The sequence below is a fragment of the Cydia fagiglandana genome, chromosome 23 (genome assembly GCF_963556715.1).
Source record: "Cydia fagiglandana chromosome 23, ilCydFagi1.1, whole genome shotgun sequence".
NCBI classification, from domain to species: Eukaryota; Metazoa; Arthropoda; class Insecta; order Lepidoptera; family Tortricidae; genus Cydia; species Cydia fagiglandana.
In genome coordinates, this window is record NC_085954.1 from 8,960,657 (window position 1) to 8,973,130 (window position 12,474).

At 38.8% G+C, this 12,474-nt stretch overlaps 2 protein-coding genes across 2 annotated transcripts in view; one reads left to right on the plus strand and one right to left on the minus strand.

Annotated features, from left to right (window-relative positions):
• Window positions 1-726: 726 nt before the first annotated feature.
• LOC134675797 (macro domain-containing protein RSc0334-like) lies at window positions 727-5,575 on the minus strand. The gene is made up of 4 exons (XM_063534095.1): window positions 5,176-5,575; window positions 4,540-4,632; window positions 3,862-3,937; window positions 727-1,057 (listed from the first exon to the last, which is right to left on the minus strand). The coding sequence occupies exons 1-4, from the start codon at window positions 5,554-5,556 to the stop codon at window positions 729-731; spliced, it is 879 nt and encodes a 292-aa protein (XP_063390165.1). The 5' UTR covers window positions 5,557-5,575; the 3' UTR covers window positions 727-728.
• Window positions 5,576-6,332: 757 nt separating this feature from the next.
• The window catches only part of LOC134675924 (neutral alpha-glucosidase AB), a 33,918-nt gene continuing 27,776 nt past the window's right edge, over window positions 6,333-12,474 (plus strand). The window contains exons 1-3 of the mRNA XM_063534269.1: window positions 6,333-6,519; window positions 6,630-6,864; window positions 8,480-8,607. Of these exons, the coding sequence (XP_063390339.1) occupies window positions 6,631-6,864; window positions 8,480-8,607 (362 nt within the window). The 5' untranslated portion in view covers window positions 6,333-6,519; window position 6,630. The remainder of the gene's footprint in view (window positions 6,520-6,629; window positions 6,865-8,479; window positions 8,608-12,474) is intronic.

The window sequence follows — 12,474 nt, forward strand, 5'->3', positions numbered from 1 at the left end:
CCGTCAAGTCCATAACAAAAAAAATAGGTATTAGAATTTTTTTGGGTGCTAGTAGACTAGTACCTAGAGCTTGGTAGAGCTAAACCAAATAAATTGGCAGCGATTTTGATAGCCCATACTACCTATTATACTTACTTTACTCTTTGGCCCAGACTGTGCAAATGTTATTTTAAAAGTCTGATAGCCCAGACTGTGCAAATGTTATTTTAAAAGTCTATGACGTCAACACTACAGCTTGGTCTCTTCTAGCGCATGACAAAGACAGTATGATTCTCTCTATCTCTGTTTGAAATGGGATGCCCTGGCCTAACTAATTTTTACCTGGTTCGGAGTTTTAAATTCCAATAAAAATATAGGTAATAAATGTTATAATTATAAAAAAGACACCCGAAATTAAAATGAGATGGTTCCACCAATCTTAAAAGTATACTTGGTCAAGCAGATCTTGTCAGTAGAAAAAGGCGGCAAATTTGAAAAATGTAGGCGCGAAGGGTTATCGTCTCATATTTAATTTGAATTTCGCGCCTTTTTCTACTGACAAGATTTGCTTGACCGTCTATAGTAAAACATGCAACAATTAAAAAAAAATCACATACAAAATGCCAAGCAAGCTACTTGCTTTTGCTTCTATAATTATCATCTCAAAGAAAGAGACAAATGTATATTTTTAGCTGCTCTGCAATACCAAAATATTAAATCCTGGCTTGAAATTTTCAGTTTTATCTCCCTTATTCAGTCACACTGGCCCCATCATTATATCTCCGTTCGTACATAGGAAAATACATCTGCATCAAAGTCTCATATATATCCACATCAATCGGCAGGAAAGTGCAGAAAATGATTCGGTTCATATTTAGATTCTCTTCTAGAAATTTCCTCGCAGTCTTCAAAGCAATGTGGGCCGCTAGGCGGTTAGGGAACCCGTAGATTCCAGTTGAGATGCAGGGGAACGCGATGGATTTAATATCGTATTCCTTCACGTACGATAGGCATTTCTCGTAGCAGGATTGGAGGTCTGGTGCTGAGCCATTTTGAGGGCCCACTGTGTGGATGACATCTGTAAAATGGAAAATATTTCAACTTAATGCAAGTTTTGGTGGCTAACGTATTTTAAGTCGGTCATTGCCATAATATCGGCTGGACTTTTGACCGCTAGCCGCCCAGAGGCCTATAAAAAGGTCTCTATTTTGGATCTTTATTTTGACGAATCGAATAGTGCATTTGTCTTGACAATTTCTGAGCTGTGGGCAGCTAGTTTTTTTTGGATACCAAAGATTTTTTCGCAAACCTTAAGGCGCGTCTCGATATTGCGCGGCGGCCGCGCGAGCAATGTTCGACCGCGGCAAACCTGTATTTTGGCTCGCGAGCCAATTTCGGCACCATCTTGAACTTATGCGCGGTGGCCGCGCGCGGCAGGCGATCCGACGATCGACCACATTATATCACAAAAATTAATTATTTGGAACGAAGTATAGTCAAATAGAAAAATGATCTGCTGCGATAATCACTACATTTACTGTTCCCTAGAAACTGTTTAGTGCTGTATAATTCAATTAAAGTACGACACTTTTCATTATACATGTTAGATATGAGCGCCGCGCCGGCGCGCCGCCGCCGCCGACAAAATTTTCGCGCCGCCGCCGCCGACGCTGCGCTATCGGCGTGGCATCGGCGTGACCTTGATAGGTACTACTACTTTCAGAATCAGATAATATATATTTTATCTAGTTTAGATCTTTAACGGGGCCAGTCTGAATAGCTTATAGACATTCAAAAGGCATTTTAGGTCCATATAATTCAAAAATATCGATGGTAAATTCAAACTTTTCTGTTTGGTAACCACGCTACTAGTGTTAGGGCAACGAAATGACTAATTTTGCCAGCTGGCTAGCTCATCCGTCATTCACCGCTAATTTAACCATTGCAAGAATGGTTAAATGTCTTTAAAAGGTGTAAAAGGGGGTTAATTTCAGATATTAAGTGCTTTCACGCCCAACGGTGGCCGTTGGCTGTGCACGGAAGGCATCGGAAACGGAATCGGGTCTCATTTAGCTTGGCCATTATTCAAATTTCAAGCTTTGCCCTCGCATCGCTCGCATAGAAGTAAGCCGCTATCTGAACCTCCAAATTTTCGGCCCTGTTTGGAGCCTAATTTTCGGCCTCGCTTTTAAAATGCTTGGTCATTGGTTCTTCTCCGATCTTAGCTCCACTGCCTTTGGCCTCGCACAAATGCACCTGCAGGAAAGCTCCAGGTCTTTAACACTATGGCCTCGGTCTTAATCGGCCTTCGGACTTGCTTTACACTGAACCAATAGTTCCATTCCAAGCTCTGCTCTCTTACAGCTTGGCCTTCGGCCTCGCACAGAAGCGCGCCGTAGTCGGCGCTCCGCACATTCGGCCGTCAGCCAAGCTCACACTTGGCGTTCGATTCTAAGCTGTAAGCTTACCTGCAGCTCAGCATCTGGCCACGCATGGGAAGGCGTCGTTATCAGGTCTTCGGTGTTAGGTGGAGCTCGGCCGTGGGCCTCACTTTTTGACGTAAATCGGTTTGTTGGGTTGATATTGGTTAATGACGGAGCTTTGTTTTCCTTACTTCGGCACTTTGGACTGTCGACCAGACGTTTCCCTGATACAGTCAATCCGCTACTTTTTACTAGCACAAAAGATAAGGGCCTCGCAAAGATCGTCCGGACGGCCGGCCAGAGCCTCGCCAAGATTAAGACCGCCTCTGATGCTGCGCGATATCGTTTATTATACTATATAAAAAACTTTCGTACCTTTATTCAATAAATTTTGCTTGAAATTGAAAAATGCACTATTTTATAACTTTCTTGCAGCAAAACATGTATTTTCGGTAAAATTTTGGTTTGTATTCTTTTTTCGTTAATCAAAGGTGTTTCAAGGCCACGCCGCCGATTCGCCGCCGCCGCCGACCTATTTTGACCGGCGCGCCGCCGCCGACTAAATGCCTATCGGCGCTCATATCTAATACATGTATGCGGCCGCGCGAGCCAACTGAAATATACACACACCCGTCCCAACTGCGCGCGAACATTCCTTTGCCGCGCGTCGAAACACCGACAATGAATGGTTCGTCGCGCGGCGCGTTCGAGCGCGCCAATGATCGAGTTGGCTCGCGCGGCAGCCGCGCGCAATGGATACCGGGCTCGCAAGCTATCAAGCCAATGTTCGATAGCTTGCCGCGAAATATGGAGACGGGCCTTTAGATACCTATATCTAAGGCCCTCCCCACATCTAGCGTCTTCGGAGCGTCGGCGTCTACAACTCTATGGCCGCTGCTCAACGCAACGTCGACGCAACTGCGCAGCGACGTCATTTTCCATAGCGCTGACCAGACGCCGACGCTCGAAAGACGCTAGATGTGGGGGAACCCTAATAGTGTCCAACCAAAGTTTCGGTTCGTTTCGTTTCGGCATATAAAAAAGCCAAAAAACTGTCAAACCTTGCGCCCGCATCGAAACTTTCGGTAGTGTCCAACCAAAGATTCGGCATAAAAATCATGTTCCAGTCGAAGTTTCGGTTTCGGCCGAAACTAGAGTAAAACCGAACCGAATATTTGGTCCGGTTTTCGTACTAGTATTTATTCCAATAATGTTCGAAAAAATATACCCTCTAGCGGCCCACCATACAAGGAAAATTGGCAATCGAATTTGAATCAACGGTATTAGAAAATAGAGTTGAATTTGTTTTGTTTTAAAATCGAACGAAACGAAATAAAAGAAACTCTATTCCATTTCATTAAAATTTTAAATTTCATTGGAGGTAATTTGTACTAGTATTAGGACATTGAACCCCAAGAGGATAAACCAACCGGGGGCAACCACCATTTATTCCACTTACATTTAGCCGGCAAGTTATAGCCTCCAGTGACCTTGGCCTGACCAGTAGGGCAGCCTCCCAGGGTGTTGCATTCTTGCTGTAAAATTACATTACAAATTATTAATTAATTAATAGCCTTTATTTCATGAGTTTTTGTTATTTTTACACTTTCATTGTTATTACATTTATTTATTAAATTATTTTTTTAACATGCTGCATGTGCGGAAAAGGCCTCCCCAGTTTTTCCCATTCCTTCCTATTCTGTGCTGTTCTCCACCAGTATCTATCGAAATTATTATATTTTAATAAAGTAGATTAAAAGCATAACCCTATTTAAATGTTCAGGTTTCAAACAGTGGCTGATAGTTTTAGCTGCCCTAGCCCAGACCCCGTTGTAAGCACTAGCCGCCTCTTTCTCAGCACCCATGCTGCTCCTAATGTTTTGCCACCCTAGGCCCTGCATCTAGTGCCTCTACTGGGTCTTAAAGCAAATCTGCCACTGGTTTCAAATGCAACAAAAACCTTTTACGCCGCAGGTGGGATCTGAACTTAGAAAAATCTTTCTTGTGAAGTCTAATCTACGTCTGATCCATGCATGTGTAAAATGCAGGATGGAGAAACTAAAGTGTCTTTGAACATAATGAAATTGCATGTTTATTTCAGTTTAGAAGAAAAGGATGAAATTATTCCAATACCTACCTGTAATAGAGGTCCAGCAGCCCTATGGATGGCTCCGTCAACGCCTCCACCAGCCTTTAGGAGAGAATTAGCCGCGTTCACTATAGCATCCACCTGAAAAAGATAGTTCACTCATTGAGTGCCACGAATCCGCTTGGCTGATTCTCTTGTTTATAGTCGCTATCTTCTACAAAGCAGGAAAACGAATGGGATCGGCTACGAGCATAGCGCTATGAAAACTTTGGTAGTGAATGTGTTGTATCATTGGCTTGGCTCTTGGGAAATATAACTGGTGTGAAATTGCTTAATCAATTGAGTCCCAAGGATCTAAATTTGCCAGATAAAAACAGTCTTCGACTGTTACATGTAGAATTGAATTTTGAGTGTCATTGCTAACCCAATATTGCATCTTTATGATTCAAGGAGTTAAAATAAGAAGAGTGGTGTAATTTGTTGTGTGAGACATTAAACACTGGTTGTATTCAATAGTGAAACTTTTGTATTAAGTAGGTATTCATATTATCTATTCGCTGACTGCCATCTGACCTTACAACCTTGAGAGATAAGTTAGGTCTCCACACGATGATTTTTCGACAGTTTCGAGAAAATTATTGTTGTGAGAAATTTTACATAATAAATAACACAGAAGGTACCCACTTCAAGTTTCGTAATATCCCCTTTGAAAATTGAGACCTTTCTGATCAATTCAGTGTTCTTCTCGTTGTCAATTTTAGCCCTCTGAAATACTTCCAAGTCTTCCAGATTGTGCTTTTTAGACTCAAGACCCTTTTGCGTTCTAATACAGTCATCCCAAGGGGAAACACTCTCGAGAGTTACGTAGTCTGGCGACGCGTAAAGTTTTATTTTTTCGTCTAACGGCATGTTTAAAATCCTGGTTTTCTCGATTTTCCACTTCGCTGGCGACGTCATGTTTTTAAAGGAAGCGGAACTGTGTTGTAGAATTTGGACGAACGGTAAAACTTTACGTGATGGGCTCGGAATCAAGGAAAATAAAGAGCGATATACCGGCGATAACATTATCTTTGACAGTAATGACAGTTAACGTTGAAAACACGTTCAGATTCAGAAGCTAAACTTGAAGAATAATAATTTCCACCAAAATGATATCTTTGTGTAAAAAGAAAACTTTTCTCTTAAACTAACGTAATTTCGTGAAACATTTTTAAACAGTGCGGAAGCGTATCAACAGCAAACAAAAGTATGTATTTCTTATGGTGGATGGTGGCATGGATGGTGGTATCTGAACTTACGGAATTTTGAGGAAGCTTTTGCGGATGATTTGCGGTGACCTGACATTGACATAGTAAAATCCGGTGTTTAACAAATTGACCCTACTTTTAAATCTAAACCTGATAGAAAGTCAATTAAGTAATTCCTTATTGAAATGTTTAAAACGAATTTGTTTGTTTAATTATAAAACTTATCACTACGAATAATCTAAGGCTTATTTAAGTAAAAAAGAACTTAATTGAGTTTTTTGGGTATTGCCAGAAAATAAAAATTCCCAATCTACTCGGTGAAGATATTTTATGTCTCAATCTAATCACTCTAATGGTGGATGGTGGCATGGATGGTGGTATCTGAACTTATGGAATTTTGAGGAAGCATTTGCAGATGATGCATTCTGTGGCGACTGGCGATGGCGGGAGCATGCACAAATCCGTGACGAGTTGCCAAAGACAGAGGAGGCTTTTGCCCAGCAGTGGGACACAATATATACAAAAAAAATTGGACATTAATAAAAGCGTTTTTAGAAAAAACAGGTTAAAAAAAACTACTATAGGGTGAATTTCATATCAAGCTGGCAGCACTGTACTTGTCAAACAACGAGTTTTCTCCACGTAATTCTGGCGTGCGGGGCTATCAAGAAAATATTAAATTTATTGAATTAACGACGTGTTTCCGGCAATGTTCGCATTTTAAAGTATTCAGGGGTGCTTATCACAAATTTATAAGTGCGCTGTGCAGTAAATCCGCCAGGTAAACCTTATAATATCACGTTACAGTCCTTGAAGTCAGGTGTTGGTCACTGACACCGGCCTTTGTGAGCGTCTAACAAATAACCACGTCAGGTTCTTGTGGTATTTCAGAATGAAGACTCTCGGCGCTCTTCTGGTGTTTTCGCTGGCCTTCGCCGGCTCTTTGGCCGTGGATAGGAACAATTTTAAGACGTGCGAGCAATCAGGTTTCTGCAAACGTTTGCGGTCTTTGAAGCCGGAGAAGTCTCAGTATTCGCTGAACTTGGACACGGTTATTGTGCACGGAAATGTGCTCACTGCGGAAGTCAATACGGTGGACACGGAAACTGAAAAGAGGATTATACTGGTATGTAATGATTTATTCATTAGTCAAGAATTAGTTGAAGCACAAAATTGCGTGGTGTTTTGACACCACTTAATAATACGTATTCAAGAATTATAAAAAAAATACAATTTTCGGTATTTGTATAGCAGCAGTCGGCAACCTTTTAGCAGCCAAAGGCCACATAGTAGTTAACAATGTTATAAAGGGCCGCTCTTTGTTAATATTCTTAATTTTATCAGACATTGTCGTTTGTCAATATTCCATATGAAATAGCCAAGGAGGCTTATGGGTCGCCTTTTACCGACCGCTGATGTATCGTGTGCTGTGTGGAGGGGTATAATAACCCAAGAGTCGAGTAAATACTGTTTTATTATTGAGAAAACATGAGGCTTACTACTAAAGTTATAATAGGTTGCATTCTTGTTCAATGATGTGAAAGTATTAAAAATATCGAATTACAATGAGTATTATATTTTTATACGTAATGTCTCAAGTTACATAGTATTGTTCTAAATCATTGAAGCATTAAGAACAAAAAGGATTATTATAATTTATTTATTTTATGTTTTTGTGAACAGCTGTGTGGCGTCACTACATCTGAGCAAACTTTTGAATGCAGTTTACCTTAAATTAAAATATCTTTATTTAAAATAAAACCTTAGAGTCAGTGGATAACGTAAATTGCATGCAAGCACTGCACGCCACACGGCACTTCTTGCCATATAAGTGGCATGTTTGAATTTGTTGATGAAGTCATGTTGGACGGTAGCTGGGTTGAGTAGCCTGTAGCTACAGCTGCCATCTCTAAATTCACCGAACCTGGACTAAGACTTAAAAAAACCCGATCATTGCATTTTTTTACCTACCTTGTTTACTATAATGCCTGTAAATAACAGTGGCGGCGCGTCAAACATATCCATAGGCAAGCCGGGGCTGATTTGGCTTACATATTTCCTTTACAACTCTGCTCAAATGTCCAAAATCAGGCAAGCCGGTGGGAATCGGCTTTTATGGACGCGTCGCCACTGGTAAATAATTAAATTCAATAAGGTGTTTCCTCACATAAAAAGTGTCCAGATTTTCCCTGGACACTTTTTGAAAACTCCCCCGGACAGCCTCCAAACTAGGACAAATCCGGAAAACCCTGACGGATGGCAGCCCTACCTGTAGCATTGCTCTGCCATACATGTTTATCATGATTACTAATATCGTAAATAAACATTGCAATTATGTCAGTGCTATTAATAAGTTTTGGAATTCCGAATCTGGCCATTGGCCAATATGCAACTAAACTTCAAATTGTATTTTTATGTTAAGACTAAACGTTACTAAAATATAATGTGACTAAAATGTATAAGAAGGGACCTTATTGTTGATTCTAGTTTCCGAGATAATCACACTTGGTAAATCTGCATTTTTTTTTTCCTGTCAGTTAGAACAAAATTTTGACAGTTCCGAACAACTGACAGGCCAATACCATCCGGCGGACTGTTAATCAGTGGGCCCCTTAAAGCATGATAAAGTCTTTCAATGAAAACTATAGCAACATGATTGGTTAAGCTGTTTTGGCGATATAGGATATATATTAATTGAAAGTTGTTGACTTCTTGAATTACACTGTAATTCTCTTCAACAGTGGAACTACGCCCTCAAACTGACGGCGCTAGTCGACGGGACCTTCAGGGTGGAGTTGGATGAAGCAGACCCGCTGTACCCTCGCTACAGGACTCAGTTTTCTTTGGACGGTGAACCTAAAGGCGACAGGTTAGTCTCTCTTTCTGCATGCCAGCGCCTACCGCCGCGGTATCCTCTAACGTGCTCCTCGATGCCGCGGAGTAACAATCCTCCGTGATGCTCCGAGGTCGGTCTCAAAGCATTTAAATTTATAACTGAAGGTAATTGAAATCGAAGAAAATACATTGATAATTTTAAGTGATCTGCGCTGCGCCCCGGTTTGCGCAGGCTTTTACGAACATATATTTATAACCAATATGATTTTAATTAAACCGTAAAATTGTCGAGCAAACCGATTAACCTTGTTACATAAATTGTTTTTCCGAATTCGTCCTTATGCTGAAGGATGTAGGTTTCAAATTTAAATAGCATTATTTGACTACGGTTTTTGATAAGGAATTGTAACAATACTAGCGTTATCAGCTAGTTAACGGTACTGTTTTGGTTGCAGATTGTGAGATTGACATGTGGTGATTTTTATTTGTAAGCCTACCTACGGCTGTTACCTGTGAGAAATTGTTTCTGATATTTTTGCAAATAATTATAGGGTAGGCAACTAGGCATGTAATATACCGGGTGTGGCATGTAACATGAGCAAATAATTAAAACATAGATTGTACTTCTCAAACGGTGACACTTTTGTTCAACAACTTTTAAAAATTATGAAGTATTTAGACTCCCTATTTTTCATACAAAATAAATACAGTGCCAGCCACTTGAATAGCCTCACTCACCAAAATTAATATTTCTCATAGTAATATAAAAAGGAGATATACATTAAACATTAAATATGAAATAAAACAGGAAGCCTTGTAATAGTAAAAAATAGTACATTTCGATGCTAGTGCGGAAGGTATGTTATTACTTCACGAGTACCGAGATATCTTGCCACGAGCCGCAGGCGAGTGGCAAGACTCGGGACGAGTGAAGAATGACATTTCCGCACGTGTATCGAACGACGTTTTTTAATACAGTTGCGAAAAAATAAGAAAAACATTGTTAATCGTACACTAAACAAAAGTGGTAACAGTGACAGCTCGGTTAGACGTCGTCTTTAAGTATATTATATCTATGGGCGTTTGGCAGCTATTCCGTTCCATTCAGTCAACTTATTAAGAACGGAATTTTCAATATTGAATATTAATAAATAAACGTCTTATAATGATGAAGAGGTAAGTAATTAAATATGAAATATGTAATATTTTTCGTATTCTTACATTAACGGTAGGTTTTTATGCTGATTACGACGTTTAAAGGAAACTAATATTAACACTCATCAATAAGTAGTCGTGAATTGGAACAAGTATAAATTTAAAAAAATTGGAAAAGTAAAAAGCACTAGTTCGAGATAACCAACTTTCCGCACGCTAAACAGCTACGTAAAGTAGCACTTTTTGAGCAACTGTATTAAAAAATATTTATTGTTATCTAATCAAAGTTTTAAGAAATAACGTCAAACAAATAATTGGCCCTTCCACTTGAATAGCCTCACATGCTAAAGGATACTTTTTAGTTATTAAAACGCTTTCGTTTAATATTTTGTATACCTTCCATTAGACCTTATTAATTCGAAAATATGATTAGGTAGTGATTCATATAAAGAATGTTGTAATTAACGTCCACAGAATCCCAAAAAGTGTAAATAGCTTGAATTAGTTCTTCTTTATTACTAAACTGTCTTCCGTTGTAATAAACTTGCCGAGACAGCCAACCCCAGGCATTCTCCATGATGTTCAGATCAGGAGACAAGGATGGCCAATCTAGAACTTCAATCTGGTTTTCTTCAAACGACTTTGTAACTATGGCTGACGTGTGTATGGGAGCATTATCATGCTGAAAAAACATTTTTTTCTACTTATTACTTTTCTGATCTTACTTTTTCTTTCTTTTAATAAATTTAAATACTTTTCAGCATTTAGTCTTCCATCTACCATAATTAAATCAACAGTACCATAGTAAGAAATTGCTCCCCAAACCATCACCGATCCGAGGGTTGAGTGATGACGTGATAATACTTTCGGATCTTTCCTTAGGTCATGAAAATAATATTTAAATCCATCTGGACCATCTAGATTAAACTTTTTCTCATCACTAAAAACCACATTTCGCCACTAGGTTTTCCAGCACATGTACTTTTTGGCAAAAGACAGTCGATCCGCCACATGTTGTTCGCGCAAAGGAGGTTTACTCATGATATTTTTCGTTTGAGGTGGGATGATGTTCTAATAATTCGTCGAACTGTAGAGAGAGATACTCTAGTATTTATTTCACTAGCTATCTGCCTGGCGGTCTTGGTGGAATTTGAAGCAGAGCGTAAAATAAGTCGACGTTCACGATCCATAGTGGCAAATTTTGTGCGTCCTTTATACTGGTGGCCGTAATTTTCCTTATTTTTAACATAATTATTAATAACTTTAGGGCTGCGACCTATTTTTTTTGCTATCTCACGATGGGATAATTTATGAGTTAAATAAAAATTAACCTTTGCAATTTCTAAACTTGTAAGTTTTTGCCACGTCCTATAGTCACAAAAACATTGTGTTTATCGCGTTACTGCAGGTACTTAATAGGACGCCTTCTGTATTATCTAATCATAATAATAGTACATTACTACAGAGGCCGGGACGAAAGGGGTTGCCGGCCGAAGACATATAGACGGCCGAGCGAAGCGAGGCCGGATAGGTCTGAGCGCGGGCAACCCCATTTCCCGCCGAGGTATGTATAGTGCTTTTCTCAAACATGCAATGAAATAAATAAAATAAAAAATCCACGAAACCCAAGTTTTATTTATAGAAAAAACTAAAAGTAAACTACACCCAAAATATAACCAACACGTACCTATATCATTATAAAAACATTCTATTCTATTCTATTCTATTCTATTATCACGCTTATGTTTTACACGAGTCGTGTATTTTTACTACCCGTCTATTTTCATGTATCTTTGATTTTTTCGCCTTGTATCCGTCTGATTGTCGTTTTCGTCACATAAGTTTACATAGTCTTTCATGTTGATATCATGTTTCACATACATCGTTGCTTTATGCATGGAGTAAATAAGTATAATTTCCACAGTGTTGACGAATTTGTAGTTACATTCATTTAAAATATGCCACAAAACTGTTTCTAATAAACTGTAAACCATTTTTCTTAGTTTCTCATATAATAAAATTGCCATAAGCAACCATATACACACTTCGTCTTTTACTTGGCGGCAGAGGCAGCAAGTTATTTAAAATCAATTCTGCTTACGCTGCCAATTCCAACACCTAATTAATTTCATTATTTCGTCGGAACTCATATTAAAGTCAAAAAATCAACAACGCACCATAAATCCAATAAAACAGAATGAATATTTTTCAACTTTACCTCCATAACAATTTAAAAAATATAACTACGCGTGTTTGAGTAGACCTTTTTACCGCTAACGTTTAGATTAAATATTTTGAATGTTTTTATTTGTGTAGTTAAATTTATAATTTGAAATTATAAAATTATAGAATGTATTATTTATTAAGTTCATGTTAATTTTATACAAATAAAACTGCAAATTATAGCAAACATTGTTTTTTGTTTTTTTTTATAGGCGTAGTGGCAGAGTGTCATTACGAACCATAAAGCAAATACTGCCTCTAGTTTTTTTTTATGAATGAATGCCACGATGCTGTGTCACAAATATCTGTGAAATGAAAATTAAAAAAGAGGACTTTGCCGGCCTAGGCCTGCAAGATGTGTATGAAATTCCATTAACGACCTTTTGTCCTAGCCGCACCTGAAACGTCATACTTCGCAGCCTATTATAAGGAACATAACATCAATATTTCATTGCATGTTTGAGAAAAATAAATTTGAAAGCGAAGCATAAATGCACGGTTTGGACAATAATGTTACACTGAG